General features: G+C 40.6%; 2 protein-coding genes across 2 annotated transcripts in view; both read right to left on the bottom strand.

The window, feature by feature from the left end:
• The window catches only part of LOC140224287 (protein D3-like), a 98134-nt gene that overhangs the window by 44373 nt on the left and 35808 nt on the right, over positions 1 to 17953 (bottom strand). The gene's annotated exons all lie outside the window — the stretch shown is intronic.
• Positions 5 to 9599, bottom strand: LOC109041437 (uncharacterized). Its single transcript, XM_072297607.1, has 5 exons — positions 9507 to 9599; positions 8382 to 8610; positions 7616 to 7681; positions 5799 to 6002; positions 5 to 1683 (listed from the first exon to the last, which is right to left on the bottom strand). Exons 1-5 carry the CDS (start codon positions 9597 to 9599, stop codon positions 1457 to 1459), a joined length of 819 nt encoding a protein of 272 aa, XP_072153708.1. The 3' UTR covers positions 5 to 1456.

The raw sequence follows: 17953 nt of genomic DNA, 5'->3' as shown, positions 1-17953 counted from the left end.
TATGTTTATAGTGAAGAAGATAATTTTATTGCCGAAAAAATGCCAAATAATAATAAAAGAAAGGGAAGGAATGTAAATACATTAGCCAAGACAGTTTCTGTCAATTCTAGACAATTCAAACACAACAAATGTGCCTAACGGAAGGAAATTTAATGAAGGAGAACATCAACGTTTTCTTTTAACCAAATAACGAGTAATTATGATGCTATACAGTATATAGTAGTAACCAGATATAACACATAGTCACCAAAGCCCACAGTTATAAAAGATGTCGTGGAATTATAAATGCTTCGAAAAAGAAGTGTCTACAGGAATGGGAGAGTAAATGTTACAAAGAACCTTCAGCACATCGATAATTTAAGTGCGAAATGACGTATATTCATTGCGGTGTTCAAAATTTGTGCTTCTACTTCATTTTTTCGACGAGAAACGAGCAAATCAAACAACTTCAAATTTTGCAGAATATTTTGCAGGAAGGACGTAAAATCTGCAACTTCGCAAACGGAGATACGTGGTTTTGCACTTTGGCCATCGATATCGGAGTGAATGTTCTTTAGTTATTTGTAGCTAAGTAATAATCTTCTGCTTGAATTTTTTATGTTATCAGTCAATGTAATTAAAATCGTAGCTAAAAAACTGTTCTCTGAGTTGGCAAATATGTAATTACTTAGTAAAGAGTAGTGAACTTGGAGCACAAGGCGCATTAAGTGCTGCAGTTTGTGCTATTTCAATAAATACGTGTTTATAGTTTCGAAATTACATGGATTCTTGCGGCGGGAAGAAAGTTCAAATTGACTTTTTGATGCTTAAAAATCGGAATTTGAGAGCGAATTTTTCTCAGAATATGAACTAGGACTAGTTCTACTCGAAATCGTTAATATCGCAATTTTTTCAAAAACCGCACTTATGCACCTTGTCCTTTAAGCCCCTCAATCTGTGGGGATAAGTGGTTAGCAAAGAGTGCTTTCAGGCAGTCTTCAAGATGTTCTCCTCGTTTAGTCTCTGGATCCCTAGATCTTGTTATCTCTTTTTACATGCTGTCAAATGGGTAAGATGCGCCGGTCATAGAATCGTGTTTAGGAGCTTGATTCTTGTAGATTAGCTAAAAAGAATAAGAACTGCTCCTTCCACTTTGCTCTCATTGGTCAGTTTGACGCACATTTGCCAGAGACAACATCAATTGCACTGGTTACTTTGAAAATCGACGGTAAAATTAAACTCGGATGACAGCAGGCTGGAAGAAACTAAGGGTTTCACTACTACGGTAGATGACTTCAAAAACGCGACTTTTCAAAATACAATTTCTCAGGTAATATTGAACGTAGAAAGTTGCCGTTCGTACCGATCCTATTATTTTTAGCCAGGCTACATCAGCATCAAAACACGATTCTGTGACCAGCACAACTTACCCATCATGGTTATCACAGTGTTCCTTAGGAAATGATATTGTTGGTTTTTAATTTGGATTGTGTTTATCCCTTGGGTCGGGCTTGTCAGGGTGTTTTTTTCTTACATGTTCGTGCATTCCTTCCGGTCTTCCGTAACTTTTGGAGCAATAAGGGCAATCAGCTTTTCCTTCGTGGGATTTCAAGTGTTCATTCAGAGTATTTTGTCTGGCATAACTTCTGTCGCATTGAAAATAAGGGCATTGGAATGGTTTTGGTTCTCTCGGTGGTGATGGTGCTTGAAAAAGAGGAGACAGAAAAGTGAAAGTATTTGGAACAGTACTTGGGATAGCGAAGAGAGCAAAAAGTGCAAAAATGAAGTTTTGAGAAAACGGGCTAGGAAGCGTCTAACCGGAAAATTTAATCAAAATGAGCCTCCGTTCTTTGGAAAATTGCCACTAATCATTCAAAAGACTCTTAGAAATTGTTTGGATGATTAAAAATCAACCGATTTTATTTCAATTGCATAAAAAGGGAAATATTCAGTTTCGAGTTAAGCTAGTGTTAGGCAAGACAGCCGCAAGTGCTATCTTATGCATGCTTTCGTGATTGCGTTCTAGATACAAAACAAACAAATTTTCAGGTTAGCCGGCCAGGTTGGCCTAGTGGTTAGCGCGTCTGACTCTAGGTCAATAGGTCCCGGGTTCGAATCCCGGTGGTGGCGACAAATTTTCATGGAACTGACGAGTGGATCTGTAAGCAGAATTCGCTCGGCCTTAATCCGTGAAAGGGTATCCCGGGATAAGCATGTCAAAATGCCCTTGTGAACGGATTTTTATTTTAACCATTTTAAGTCATCAAGGGTGTCCTAAAACTTAGGTTTTGGGGAATTTTAGCCCCCCAACCCCCTCCGCCCCCCCTCAGACCCCCAAAAACCGCTTTTTGGGGCTATTTTTGACTATGCTAACGTCTTTTCCTCATAACTTTCGTAATTTTCGGTAGAATTGAACCAAAATTTGTCAGAATCTACATCAATTAGCTTAGTTTTTGTAGAAAAAAATTCATTATCATCGGATAATATTTTAGCTTCTAAAAAACTTCGTAAAATTTTAAAAAAAAAATCATTTTTTTCCTTTTTTCGCGCTAGGTGACGTATGGAAACGAGGACACAAACAAAAATTGCCTCTAGTCTTACGTTATACATCCAATAAGATACAGAAAAAATTTCGTGTTGATCGGAGTGGTGCGCCATACTTAAAAACGCAATTTTCTAACCTCAAAACGGCCAAAATGCCACCATAGCCTCCTTTGATGACTAGGCGTGGAGAAATATGTAGAGAGAAACATCCGGTTTTATCGTCTCACCTCTTAAGTGATCCACTTAAGTACCTTGAGCCAAAATTTCGAGTTGATCAGAGTGGTGCGCAACACCCAAGCACGCAATTTTCTAACCTCAAAACGGTCTAATTGCCCATTTCGGCACCCATTATCACTCAGTGTCAAAAAATAAGAAGAGGGACATCCGGTTTTATCATCTCACCTCTTAAGAGATCCACTTAAGTACGTCGAGCCAAAATTTCGAGTTGATCAGAGTGGTGCGCAACACCCAAGCACGCAATTTTCTGACCTCAAAACGGCCAAATTGCCCATTTCGGCTGATTTCGGCACCCATTATCACTCCGTGTCAAAAAATAAGAAGAGGGACATCCGATATTATTGTCCTACCTCATAAATTAGACACTTAAGTACATTTAGCTCGAAATTTCGTGTCGATCAGAGTGGTGCGCAACACCCAAGCACGCAATTTTCTGACCTCAAAACGGCCAAATTGCCCATTTCGGCCGATTTCGGCACCCATCATCACTCCGTGTCAAAAAATAAGAAGAGGGACATCCGATATTATTGACCTACCTCATAGATTCGACACTTAAGTACATTTAGCTAAAATTATGTGTCGATCAGAGTGGTGCGCGACACCGGAACACGCCGTTTTCTAACCTGAAACCTCCCAAAATTCCCATTTCGGCATTCATTATCACTGTATGTCAGCGACGAGCCCGCTTGAAAAGTGCATGATGCACATTTCAAAGTTCATTTTAGCACCCTACCGCGTAGCAGACCCGATCACTCAACGAAACCTCTGAACTCCCAGGAATTATATGACAGTAGGGTGCTCGCTCATCCCACACGTAGAAGCGTTCCCTCCTCCAAACTTCAATAATAGGTACCTACGTAGTAGTGCACTGAGTACTGGCAAATTTTAGTAACTAAATTAACAAGAAAACGGCGTGTTCCGGTGTCGCGCACCACTCTGATCGACACATAATTTTAGCTAAATGTACTTAAGTGTCTAATTTATGAGGTAGGACAATAATATCGGATATCCCTCTTCTTATTTTTGACACGGAGTGATGATGGGTGCCGAAATCGGCCGAAATGGGCAATTTGGCCGTTTTGAGGTCAGAAAATTGCGTGCTTAGGTGTTGCGCACCACTCCGATCGACACATAATTTTAGCTAAATGTACTTAAGTGTCTAATTTATGAGGTAGGACAATAATATCGGATATCCCTCTTCTTATTTTTTGACACGGAGTGATAATGGGTGCCGAAATCAGCCGAAATGGGCAATTTGGCCGTTTTGAGGTCAGAAAATTGCGTGCTTGGGTGTTGCGCACCACTCTGATCAACTCGAAATTTTGGCTCGACGTACTTAAGTGGATCTCTTAAGAGGTGAGATGATAAAACCGGATGTCCCTCTTCTTATTTTTTGACACTGAGTGATAATGGGTGCCGAAATGGGCAATTAGACCGTTTTGAGGTTAGAAAATTGCGTGCTTGGGTGTTGCGCACCACTCTGATCAACTCGAAATTTTGGCTCGACGTACTTAAGTGGATCTCTTAAGAGGTGAGATGATAAAACCGGATGTCCCTCTTCTTATTTTTTGACACTGAGTGATAATGGGTGCCGAAATGGGCAATTAGACCGTTTTGAGGTTAGAAAATTGCGTGCTTGGGTGTTGCGCACCACTCTGATCAACTCGAAATTTTGGCTCAAGGTACTTAAGTGGATCACTTAAGAGGTGAGACGATAAAACCGGATGTTTCTCTCTACATATTTCTCCACGCCTAGTCATCAAAGGAGGCTATGGTGGCATTTTGGCCGTTTTGAGGTTAGAAAATTGCGTTTTTAAGTATGGCGCACCACTCCGATCAACACGAAATTTTTTCTGTATCTTATTGGATGTATAACGTAAGACTAGAGGCAATTTTTGTTTGTGTCCTCGTTTCCATACGTCACCTAGCGCGAAAAAAGGAAAAAAATGATTTTTTTTTAAAATTTTACGAAGTCTTTTAGAAGCTAAAATATTATCCGATGATAATGAATTTTTTTCTACAAAAACTAAGCTAATTGATGTAGATTCTGACAAATTTTGGTTCAATTCTACCGAAAATTACGAAAGTTATGAGGAAAAGACGTTAGCATAGTCAAAAATAGCCCCAAAAAGCGGTTTTTGGGGGTCTGAGGGGGGGCGGAGGGGGTTGGGGGGCTAAAATTCCCCAAAACCTAAGTTTTAGGACACCCTTGATGACTTAAAATGGTTAAAATAAAAATCCGTTCACAAGGGCATTTTGACATGCTTATCCCGGGATACCATTTGTAAGCCCGAGCATGGATGTCTACCAAACTCCCTGATGTCTTCGGACAATAAATAGTGCCTATAGATGGCTGTAGATTCCTAAAGGAATAAAGCCACTAAACTCTCAATAAAAAAAAAAAAAAAAAAAAAAAAAAAAAAAAAAATTCCAGGTTAGAAATTGGCATAAGAGGGCGGCACCGTACTTAAAAGTTCTGTTTTCATTGGATCTCTGGAGGAATGATGCAACTCAAGGCTGTTTTGCCTAAAACGACGTCATTTGTTGCGCACTTACGGCTTTCTCATACGTCTCGTTTTGATACGATTAAGATGGATTTTGCTGTTTTAGCTATTTCAGTGATTTCATCTAAAAGAAATTAGACGAATTTTGAAAGTTTATGAAAATAATATGAAAATTGACATTATGTAGCATCGCGTTCATGATATTGGATTCCCTTGCACAGCATCATTTTTGTACTGCCGTGCTAAGGAAAAACGTCGTATGAACCTTCAGGCGTTGCCAAACTCCCTTCGATAAAACACAAATTTCCTGGTAAACTGATGAACAATTTCCTTCCAATTTTTTAGATAATTTTGTTCATAATGCCACCTAAAGTTCCTAAAAATTTCAAGGAAAAATATTCATAACTTTCCTCAAACATACACATTTTATCAAAATAAATTCGGCAACCCTCGAATGTTCATGCGGCGTTCTTCCTCAGCACGGCAGTGTACACGACTGTGCAAGTTTGAAACGCGTATCTGAAGTACACTCACTTTGGACGTGCCCTGCTGATGCTTGGTGGCGCCTCTTGACTGACCTTGAGGAAAATGATTTCTTGCAAGTGGAGCAGATTGTTCTACCTTCATCGACCACCTCGTGATTTCTAACGTGCTTTCGGAGCTTTTCCTTAGTGGCATAAGCCTTCGTGCATCCGGGTCTATCGCACTCGTACCTGCCTCCTTCCACGCCTTCGTCATCTGCCCAATAAAACATAAAATCCATTTTACAGCTCTACTTCAGTTTTAGAAAAAGAAAACGAGCCATCGTAATTTACAGCCGCAAAAATGCAGAATTCGTCCAGGGGCGTTTTACAACGTACTCAGGGCCGGATTAAGGGGTTGGCCACATGGGCTGCGGCCCATGGAGGCAAATTTTGCAATTTTTTTAAATATAGCTATAAAGAAAAATCGGATTCAGACAAAAAAATTACGAACTAGAAAAGGTGACAAATTCTCTCATTTTTTGAGAGTATATCTCTAATTTTGTCGTCCCTCTGTGATACAATAGACAGCACCTTTAATTAGTCGAGTTAAGACTAAGAGAGAAACCGAACATGGAATTTGGCCTGGAACGGCGCGGCGCAGAGAGCAATGATGACGAGAACGTGAGATGAAAAGGAGAAACCCTCGGCGCGGCGGTCGGCATGTAATACATTTTAGCGCCTACAAGACTGCATGAATACTTCACGCATTGCGCCAAACACAGAGCCGTCAGCGCGGCGCGGCGGCGGAAGTCAAAATTATTAAACCACATTTATGTTTGTTCTTTCATAATTTTTTGGTTCATTTCTTATAAATGGAAGGCCTTGTCCATACAGAGATAGGTTTACAAAACTTAACGTTCGCGCGAAGTTCGGTAAATTTTTGCTAGTAGTGTTGACAGGGCTTTCCCAAAAAATGTTTCCAACACGAGTAAACACGTCTTATGCACCCCACCCCCGCTGGCACGTTCACTTGATGGTTTTTATTGATGTTTCAAAACGAATGAACAAATAACAAGGGGGCGGCAAAATACAGGCGGACCATGGGCGGCAAGTAAGTATATCCGGCCCTGAACGTACTTTCATGTCATGACTTTTTCAAGGACCATTCAAATTTCTAGTCGTCGTTCTAAAAAAATCTTTGTAAACAAAGTACCTCTTCACTAATGACCCCTATATTTTAATCTATGATGACAAGACATTTCTTGTATATGCATGTTTCCTGTTACGCTTCACGTCTAGTTCAACAGCGTCTTGCAGCGCTCTCTTCCGTCCGCGCAAAACAACTTTCACATATTGATGGGGTGCTACGGTGAACGCTTTCCGACGTTTTAGTGTTGGAACCGTCGTCTTGTTTTACGTTACAAAGGAATATTGTTCGAAATTTTTAGAACATTTTCAGGGAATATTGAAAAAAGCAAGCAAATCGGACGGAATTTTGTTCATAAATCATGATGAGGCCTCCCATCTAAAAACCTGAATGTGATGAGAGATTTTGCGCATCGACATGTACGTATGTTGGCACTTTGACCGTAGATATCCATTTTAGAATACTTCCATGCTGAGGAAAAACGCCGTATGAGACTTCAGTTTTCAGTCAGAGACTTGTCATATGTTCTTCAATAAGAAACGAATTATCTCAGGAAATTCTGAACATTTATCCTTCAATTTTTTCTTTGAAATTTTTTGCACAGTTTAATCTAAAACATCTGAAATTTTCAAGAAAAAATATGCATATCTCTCTCAAAAATAAATATTTGTTCGGAGAAAATGTGACAACAGCAGAATCCTCATACGGCGTTCTTCCTTAGCACGGCAGCATAAACTTACCTGGATCACGATCAACCGCTTGACTGCTGCTGCGTTTACCTTTGCGCCTACCGCCTGGTTCCTCACCTAACATATTAACAGAATATGAATGCACCGAAAATAAGTATGGAACATCTTCTAAAAGCCTACTTGATTTTTACACAGTGATACTATTTAGTGAAAATAACCAGAATTATAGTAGTACTAGCCGTTCTGGACGCACTTCGCGCTTCACGGCTAGCCAGAGGGCTGCGCCCCCTGGGCCTCCGCACACTCGCGTAGCGAGTGACATTCGGCACAGGTGAACATTTCGTTAGAGGAGTCATTTCATCCAACCCCTACTCACAAGGATACTACGCAATATTCAACATAGCCGACGCCAATCCGCCAAAACACATGTGACGGGACGATGATTCAAACCACCTGATAACAATCGCCATATTTAAATGCAGATGTTTCTCGCATTGATAGATATCCGCCTTGATTGACCTCGTCCTCTCCTCAACTTGTGCGCGGAAGCGTCGGCCATGTTGAGCAGGAATTGAATGGAACGACTTCTCTAACGGAATGTTCGCCTGTGCCCGTAGTATCCTTTTTGAAGCGGCAAGCTTAAAATAACGAAAATTTCCTACGCAGATTGTGAAGTTAGTAGCGGTGCATTTCAGAGTTTGCAGATGCGCTCATCGAGATTTTTGAGATATTATCTATAGGGAACAACTCTTATTTTTGCTCTATCCTCTAGCAAAAGTTTGCAACAAGCCCGTTACTCCTAGAGGTCCAAACTCACCTGGTGGTGGGTGCTGCTCATCTACATGACGCTGCAAAGTCCCTTGTGTCAGAGAAGACTGCGTTACATCCAGCGACGGGGCACTTGGTCTCACCTCGACGAACACTCTCCTGGTCTCGCAAGTGCCTTCGGAGATCTTTTTGATGCTTGAAATTTTTAGTACAACCCTCCTCGTAACACCACCAGCGTCCTTGCATGAAGCGTCCAGACAAATCCACACGATCAACCGCTGAACAATACGCAACTTCCATTATTTCTGATCGGGCTTCGGAGAAAGGGACTCGAAGTGAAAAGTTATTATTTTCGAGGAGAGCGAAAAAACTCGATTCGGGTCGAAATCATAATCAATTTTCCACCGTTGACGAGAATTCATGAATTTCGAGAGTACAGTGTTAACATGTGCATTATAACAAACTAGTTAAGCAGGCAGTTAGGGGATGCCGATGAATTACTCGATGCCTTTAGGAAGGGAGGGGGGCTCTAACAGCCCTAGGTACTGCGCACAATGGATCGAGTCAATTGGAGAGGTCGGACATAATTTGGAAACTCCAAAAGCTTATAACGCTGTTTATACAAAATTTTGAGGTTTTAAAAGTGGCTCCCTTGGTTTTTCCGTAAAATTTTCTTCTTTTAGCACCCCTTGAAATTTAAAATGTGACGAAATAAACATGAAAATACGCAGTTCTAGTCATAAATTCGGGCTCTTTGCACCATGGAGGTAAAATAAGTCCAAGTGTTTCTTACAATCAAAAGTTCTCGTAATTAACGAGTCTTTAGTGTTGATTTATGACCGGTCACTGACTAAATTTTAAAGAATTCCTGAAGAATTCACACATTAGGTTATGTTAGTTAGTTTTGGTTTGAACCAAGAGTCCGATGTTATATCGAATGACGTAGTTATTAAATCAGTTTGTTACGGCCTCAACTTTGAGAACTTTTTTTCAGTTTTGGAGTTTGAATCAGAGGAAATAGTGGCCCCATCGTGTTTCTCGCAGAATTTTACGAAAAAAAAGAGGTTGAATCGCAAATTCCCCACACATGCAAGAGCTTCATTGCAATTAAGCTAATGGTAGGTTGAAAGCAAAATGCGGTCGCTATGAGTTAAGCACTTAAAAACCTACATACCTGATTCCCCTTTTTTCCCTCTGCCTCGACGGGAACTTGAGGAGCCTCCACGTCCTGGAGAGGTGCTTGGGGGTTCTTCTTCTTCTTCTTCATGTAACAATTCAACAGAATATCAATAGTAACGAAATACGGAATTAAGCAACCGTGATAGCGAAGAGAGCAGTGAGTGCAAAAATGAAGTTTTGAAAAAACGGGCTCAGAAGCTTCTGACCGGAAAATTTTACCGAAAGAATCTTCCCTCTTTTGTCAAATTGCCACTAATCATCCAAAAGGCTCCTAGGAATCGTATGGATGTTTAAAAATCGACTGATTTCATTTCCATTGCATAAAAAGGATATTTTCCATTTGCATGCCAGGTTATTGTGAGGCAAGAAAGCCGTATAGTGCTATATCCTACATGCTTTCGTGGTTGCGTTTTGGACACACAACAAACGCATTTTCGGGTTAGGAATTTGCAGAAGAGGGTGGCACATTACTTGAAAGCAATGTTTCCATTGATTCTCTGGAGGAATATTGTCACTTACTGCTGTCTTGCCTAAAATCACGTCATTTGTATGCGCACTTACGGCTTTCTCATAAGTCTCGTTTTGATACGATTGAGAAGAGTTCCGCTGTTTTAGCAATTTCAGTTATTTAATCTAAAAGAGTTTAGACGAATGTAGAAGGTTGAAGTGAATGGTGTATTTCATACTTTCTTAATGCGCTCGCCCTAATTTTTGAGCCATTTTTATAAGAAACAAGTATTCTTTTTTCGGTAGCTGAAGTTTGCTAGTGGTTCATTACAGTTTGGGGAGCTACAGTGAAAAATAACTGGACTTCAAAATCCTTTAGGTACATGCGGCGAAAGCTCGCAAGCTGAAAAAGCCTAGAATGACGAAACTAGCTGACATGAACCAGCTGACTTGAATTTACCTTCTACATGCGGCTGCTCTGCTGCACCATGTGGATGCAGTGTTTCCATGTGTCGTTTTAAACTCGAAGGTTTGGCCAACGTCATTTTGCATATTGGACAATCGAGCAAACCTTGACGTCTCATCTCATGATGTTTTAGATGCAGGTTCAATCCTTTTTTATCTTTGAAAGAAGAGTTACAACCGACCTCAGTACACCACCAACGTCTGGTTGCTTCATCCCAACTATCCAATCCTGCAACCTCCGAGAAAAACAGATTAATTATACCTTCTGCGGGCTGATTATATAAATTGATAGACAGAGGAGACATAGGGAGTATGGAGGTATCCTATTGGATGAAAGAATCGTTCCTATGGACCAAGGAAGAAAATCATGAACTAACTAAGTATCGGGAGTATCGGGTTTCTCGTGAGTCGTCGTTAGTTAATCCATAACCTACCTCCTTTGTCCATTGCAACCACTTGCTTCCACCAATAGGATCCATCCATAACTCTTTTATCTTATTTGTCTATAGCTTTGTCTATCAATACCAATAATTGGCCCGCTGGTCTTAGGAAAACATAAAGTTTAACCCAACTTAGACTTGGAACAATACCTATTTATTATCCATGATTTCCTTGCTACCTACCTACCGAAATGGATTTTGAACATGACTTGTTAGGAGTTACGTTGGTAATGCAAAAAATGGGCATGAAAAAACACTCAAAAACGTGGTCCGAACTGTATGTAACGAGGTGGTAAAGTAGTGTTAGGTCCACACTACTTTTCGGAGAAAACAAGGTCAAAAAGTTAAAAAAATTCAATTAGAGTCAGACTCTAATTGAAATGGATTTTCTAATGCATCTACCTGCGCTGAACACTCTCTCTCTCAGTCTAGTAATGATGTCCATTAGAGCTAACATTTCTGACTCTAATTGAAAGTGTTGAACTTTCTGGCCTCGTTTTCCCCGGAAAATAAAGTAGAGCCGGCACTTTTTTACCACCTTTTTGCAGAAATAAGTCGATGCAGTTCGTATCTCAGGGATTATAAAAACGATGAGTCAATTTTGTAAAAAAGGCCGGTTTTCATCTATTCCGTAGCACGGCAGTACAGGGAACTGAATTTCAACATCACAACACAATTTCAAACTTTTATCGAGCCTCGATGAAATTTCTTTATTTTCAACAAATTTCTTGAAACAAACATAAATAAAAATCATTCAACGCCATCATCATATCAAAACAATCAATTGTATGTAAATTCAATATAAAATTTGCGTTGCTGCAGAATTGCACCTGTGTACGAGAAGCATTTTCACAAGATGCTATGAAGTGGACGGCATTTTGCAATTTGGAACTATAAATTTTGGCTCTCCAGGAAAAACACTTATGTGCGTAGGGAAACTAATGGCACATACGTTGCTTTTAAACCGGGCTAGAATTTATAGTTCTAAATTGCAAAATGCAGTCCAAGTGAAGTACCGATGGCCAAAGCGCGAAACCACGTACCTCTATCGCGTGCTTCAAAATCTTTAATCCTATTTAATTTTTTCGAGGAGAAACAAATCGACTACATAGCTTGAAATGTCCACGAAATATTCTGCTGATAGAGAAGAAAAGCCAAGGCATTTTTCGACAAATTAAGTTGATTGGTTTTACAAATAAAAAATAAAATGTGATAGGAAGCCTGCGATGCCGCAAACGAAGATACGTGGTTTTGCATTTTTGCCATCAATATGCATGATTTCACGACAGGAATTTTTTTGAAATTTTCTGATTATTTCAGTGAATTTGATTGAGATCTCGGTTTTCATCGGCGTTCACAAAAGCTCCCGCGATATTTATTTTATCACTGAAAAAAGTTTGGTTAAAGTGAAATTGTTAGGATGATATAGAACCAGGATTTGTTCAGTACACACGACCGAATTATTCGGTCTGTTCAACAAACTGTTCGGTTGGTTTCAGGACGTTCCGTCAACGATTTTTTGTCTGCGCACCTGTACTGTCTAGTTGTTTACGTTCACTTGTAAAATAAGCAGCAGTGACGTGGTCCAAGTGTTATATTTTAGTCCGAATGTAAAATTATATTGCCAATATCGAAATGAGCAAATTGAGAGGGATTGAGGTGTTGTTACGGTAATTCATTTTTTAAATGAAATGTTACTTTCTTCTTTTGATTTATCCTTTCAAATTGTCATTGGTGAATATTTGGTTTTATTTCTATCCTAAACATTTTCAACACAAAATAAACCTTATATAAACCCTTTATTTCTTTTTTTCTCTTTTTTCCCCTTTTTCAATGAAAATAGTACTTCATTCAAAGAACATTTTTAAAACTTGGCAAATATTTGTAAGACCTTTTCAAAGCGATGGCATCGATATCAATCCCAATGAGCCGTAGGTGTGTTGAAGGAAACTAAACGAAAATGAAATAAGAGAGGAAAATAAACCAAGAAACACGCAATCTTTGGTTTTAGCCCATTTGTACATCGATCTTTTAGAGTCAAGTTTGTCCAATTTTGAGCATTTGGTCGCGCATACACCATGTTGCAGCACAGTAACCGCACAAAATATAAAAGAAAATATTTAAGTGCTTTGGAATCATTAAATTTGACACGGAACCACCTTAATAGTTACAAAACACATTATGTTTTCCTCTATTACATGTTTTTTTTCCATCAAATTAAATGAGATTAATCCATGCACGGTGTGCAAACATTTCAAAATCATGAGCTGAAAAATGCTGACTCCGCGAGTTTAAATATTAGAACCAAACAGAAGCGGCGTGCTACCAGCGCGTAATACGCACAGGCCCCTACAAACCTAAGGGGATACTTCACGCATTGCGCAATGCTTGAAGTATCCACTTAGGTTTGTAGGCGTTGGCCGCCCGCCCGCCGCGCTGTGCCGCAGCGTACCACGGCGCCTCAAGCAACTATTTCACAACAGAAGTGTTGCACAGTATCATACGAAATTGAAGGCGCTCCAACGTATTAAGAATGACAGGCATCCTTTATGATTTTTGCAAAATAAATTAAGATATTACGGTACGAGAAGAGAGTCCAAAAACTCACCAAGTTTTAGTATCCGTATTTAATAACGTTTAGCATAATTTTTGAATTTCATTAGAGAAAAAAATGACTCAATTTAGGCAGAAACATTCTTGAGTATGCCATTAAGAAGATTTTATTTTGAAACAAGAATGAAATAGCTGTATGAAAGCGGGCTTTTGCTTGATGTAAGTGATGTGAATATTTATTAGTGGACCAATTCACTTTGGTTCTCAATTAGTAGGTGGACCAAAACTCCTCTGCCGGAAAAACGCGCGGATATAAACTACTAGAAAAAACAGACGTACGGACAAAAAATTGTTGTTGAAATGTCCTATAACCGTTCGGTTCGTGCAGTTGAACCATTACAAATTCGTTCAGTTCGGTTCAGCGGACCGAACAGTTTGGTTGAGCAGACCGAATAATTCGATCGTGTATACCGAACAAAACCGGGTTCCATATCATCCTAACTAGTTCGGCTGAACCGAACTTTTTTTTCAGTCATAAAAGCTCCCACACATTATTTAGTTTTCACGTCCGTTAACGTACCTGCAGGTGCTGGGTCATCATCCGCAAATATAGGTGACCCGTACGGTATGTCATCCACACATATTGAGTCAGGCCCAGGTGGAGACACAGGTGTTCCATACGGTACGTCAGCCACACCAAAATCTTCATCCCTCGGAAGGTAAGGATCCGCAGGTCTAGGTTCTCGAGGTGTTGGAGGCAGTGAGTAAAGCCCAGGATGTGACACAGGTGTTCCATACGGTACGTCAGCCACACCAAAATTTTCATCCCTCGGAAGGTTAGGATCCGCAGGTCTAGGTTCTTGAGGTGTTGGAGGCAGTGAATAATCGAAAATCGAGCTTCTCCACGTAGAGTATTCAGGGGCTATAGGATACTGAGGATTTGAAGAATATGGAGGATATGCTCCCTGTCCAAATGATAGATATTCGTGTGGGGAAGGATAGTCGAATGAAGGATAATACGGGGATGGAGGATTTTGAAGAGATGGTGGAAGTGATGCATGTTGTGGACTGGTACGACCTGAGCCGCTGGCACCAGTATAACCTGAGCCGCTGGCACCAGCATAGCCTGAGCCACTGGCACGGGCATGTCCTGAGCTGCTGGCACCATCATCACGCCGTGAGCGTTTTCTGTTGAGGAAATCGAGGAGGTCACTTTCGGCGCATTCGAGGAGGGTCCTGGGTCTTGGAGCTAGATTTGCCCAGCAGCGTGGCATCTTAACGGTGCATTCGTAACGGGTATGGCCTGCAAGTCTACGGCACTTGGCCTCGGACCACCCGTGGCAGACGTTCTTCCCGGCCTGATCCAGTATGAGGAAAGCCTGCCGACAGGTCTCGGCCGCCGCCGTTTTGATCACGCCCGGCGCTCTTGAGGTGATACCGCTGCACTCACCGTCCGCGATGTCGTAAGCCTGGATCAGGGGCTGGTAGCTGGGCGGCGGCCCCATCATCTACTCATCGACGAAAGGAAGAAATAGATCACCAAACCACGGAAGAATTGGACATATCAGTGCTAAATGGAACTATGTGCATTGTGCAAGAGGAAAGATGGGATCTGCTCGCTAGTCCTCGGGCCGTAAGAATGGATGGGAATTTAAAAGCGCCTGTGACGTCAGCAGTGAGGACCGGGCTCGACACGCACGACAACGACTAGGTCGTCAGTCTTTAAATCATGAGCCCTGGCCACAAGTCTCTTGTCACATGCCCACGGTTTACATGTTAATACTCAGTTTCCTTTGATTTAATGTCAAATTTTGCTCAATAGGAACAATATCCACTTTTACATTGTTTCTTAGCCAGCTTCCTCGAGCGCACCCATACATCCCCTTGCACACTGTCTGCTTGTTTATGAGTACATTCTTTCACGAGAAATAGTATTTTACAAGTCGATGGTGAATTTTTACAGATCGTAACAATTGTAACAATACATGACTCTGGATAATTTGAATTCATAGATTGGCTGTCTTTATTGGCCCTAAGAGCTCCTTCACCTCACCCCAAAATTACCGACTTGTCCATACTTTCACTATGTATAGGTCAACGAACTGATATAGGTACTCCAATTCGGAGGGTAAATGTAGAATACCTTTACAGGGAGAGTATGCCTAGAGTCCCTTTAAACTGAGAGTCAAGACAACACCCCCTCATAAAAATAATATAATTTTCAGAGGTTACGTTGAAAAGGCTGTTTTTAAATACTCCATGGCATTTTGAAACGGTTTGAAAGGTCAGCAAATATTTTCATAAGCACACACTATCACGAGAAAGTATTCTGCAAGTCGATCAGTCGATCAGTTCAGTCCTTTCAACCAACAGGAAAAATGCGCGCTTTATACAACACTGGGGTGTCGTAGGTTAACCGCCTGTTTTACATTCATGCTAACGTTTCTCTCAATGTTTATAACAATTTTTACTCACCGCCTCTCCATTGTGACAGAGAATCAACGAAATCGACACGATCAATGAGTAGTAGAAGGCCTCCATTCTACTCTGGCAGGAAGTTCAATCCTAGCCCGACGACTACTAGAGCCACTCAGCTTTAAAAACCTTTTATATGCACATACCTTCACACACCTGAGAAAAAAAAGGGGAAAAAAGGCCGAGGCGACTGAAAGCTTCTGCAGGCCTAATGTTATCTCTTTATGCTACAGGCACAGTATTTTATTCCTCAAGAGCACGCACACACGTCATATTTTGCCCGACGGCATTTCTGCCATGCTAAGGAAAAATGCCGAATGAACATGCAGACGCCAAATTTCTCCCGACAAAATAGGTATTGAGTTTGAGAAGTTATGTTTTCTTCATTTTGGAATGTTCAGATCATTTAGATTTTTCGTATAAATTCTCTGCAAAATTGGAATAAAGTATTCACATATTTTCCTGATAATTTTAATTATATCAACGGGGATTTTGCAACGTCTGAAGGTTTTTACGAGGCGAGGCGTGAATGCTCGATTATCGATATTTCCCCATTTGAAACTGTGGTAAAGGATCGATCATTAAGGTGTCCGCTACGCACACGCTATTAATTGATCCTTCACACAGGTTTAAGTGACTGATCAATCGATACATCGCAAAGCACGCCACGCTACTGATTTATATACATATATGAGTAAAGCACGCCACGCTACTGATTTATTTACATATTCGGAGTATTTTAGGGGGTGTGCACCACTCTTACATGCGAGAAAACGCCAGTTTTGCGTTTTATCCTACAGATTCCAGGTCAATTTGAGCTAAAAAAGTATTCTTCGACGGACATTATTTGCAGTGTAAGAGGAATGCGCTCCCCCTAAAATACAAACCGACGCTGTTCAGATTTTCCGCAGCTCTACTTTGGTATTCTGTTTTTTCGATTTTCTGCGGAGAGCCAATATTCCGCACGCACGAAATGTCCGTCGCATGATGTCGTTGCGTCATTCCGTGTGGCACATCAGGGTAAAAACCGCCTTCAATTACACTTTATACTATGCAACACACAGGAGTTGAAATATTTGTATCAAAGAATGGAGCTCAACGTCAGGTGTCAGACCATTTATAGCGTCGCGTCGTCGCTGCGGTGTTTCATCGCGTGTAGTATATCAAGACATAAAACGCCTTCAATTACGCTTGATACTGTGCAACACACAGGAGTTGAAATATTTGTATCAAAGAATCGAGCTCAACGTCAGGTGTCAGACCATTTATAGCGTCGCGTCGTCGCTGCGGTGTTCCATCATCGCGTGTAGTACATCAAGGCATAAAACGCCTTCAATTACGCTTGATACTGTGCAACACACAGGAGTTGAAATATTTGTATCAAAGAATCGAACCCAACGTCAAGTGTAAGCCTCTTAACGATCGCTTTGATGAGAAACCGAAAGCACCAGGTCGTGAAACTTGCACTCATCTGGACGGGCCTACCACGGTTATGAAAATAATACTACTTAATTTATTGAAATATAATTTCTCAACCTTTTCAGATCTAGATTTTGGACCGTGTGAATTTTCTAAAATTTCACATGAACGGTTTCTATTGACATTTTAACTCCTGTTGCCATTCATCCACTGCGTTGTTGGCGCGACGCAACTTAAATCAGTCTCGGATTTCGGTTCCTGCTAAAAATTTTAAGAGATAGGTGACAAAAAAGGAGCTGAAAACAATTTTGGATTGATCCGAGTATTTCTAAGTTTTCAGTAATTTTCGTGGAGTAGCTCTCCCATTAAAACATGAATAATGACAGGAAGTCTGGAACGTCGCAAACTGAGATACGTGGTTTGGAGGTGTCACCGTCGATATTTCATTCAAAATTAAACGCGGGGAACGAATCACACAACGGAAAAACTACGAATGAACTTATGAAAAAAATGCAAGATTTTCCAGTTCACAATGGTTAAATGGCAAAATTACGAATGAAGTTATTTGTGTAATCAACTTGCATTTGATCTGTCTCAAAATACTTGATGTTATGTGACGTTAATTTCTAGGTCAGATCTTGTC

The sequence above is a fragment of the Bemisia tabaci genome, chromosome 3, assembly GCF_918797505.1.
Source record: "Bemisia tabaci chromosome 3, PGI_BMITA_v3".
In the NCBI taxonomy this organism is placed as follows: Eukaryota; Metazoa; Arthropoda; class Insecta; order Hemiptera; family Aleyrodidae; genus Bemisia; species Bemisia tabaci.
The sequence above is the reverse complement of the archived record's forward strand: the minus strand, read 5'-3'. Positions and strand labels throughout refer to the sequence as shown.

Bases quoted from the DNA above. Each gene is read 5' to 3' on its own strand.
- LOC109041437 (XM_072297607.1), bottom strand. From the start codon at position 9,599: ATGAAGAAGAAGAAGAAGAACCCCCAAGCACCTCTCCAGGACGTGGAG. The intron at 8,611-9,506 runs GTATGTAGGTTT...CGTATTGTTCAG, and splicing joins AGGGAAAAAAGGGGAATCAG to CGGTTGATCGTGTGGATTTG. The intron at 7,682-8,381 runs GTGAGTTTGGAC...TTAATATGTTAG, and splicing joins TGAGCAGCACCCACCACCAG to GTGAGGAACCAGGCGGTAGG.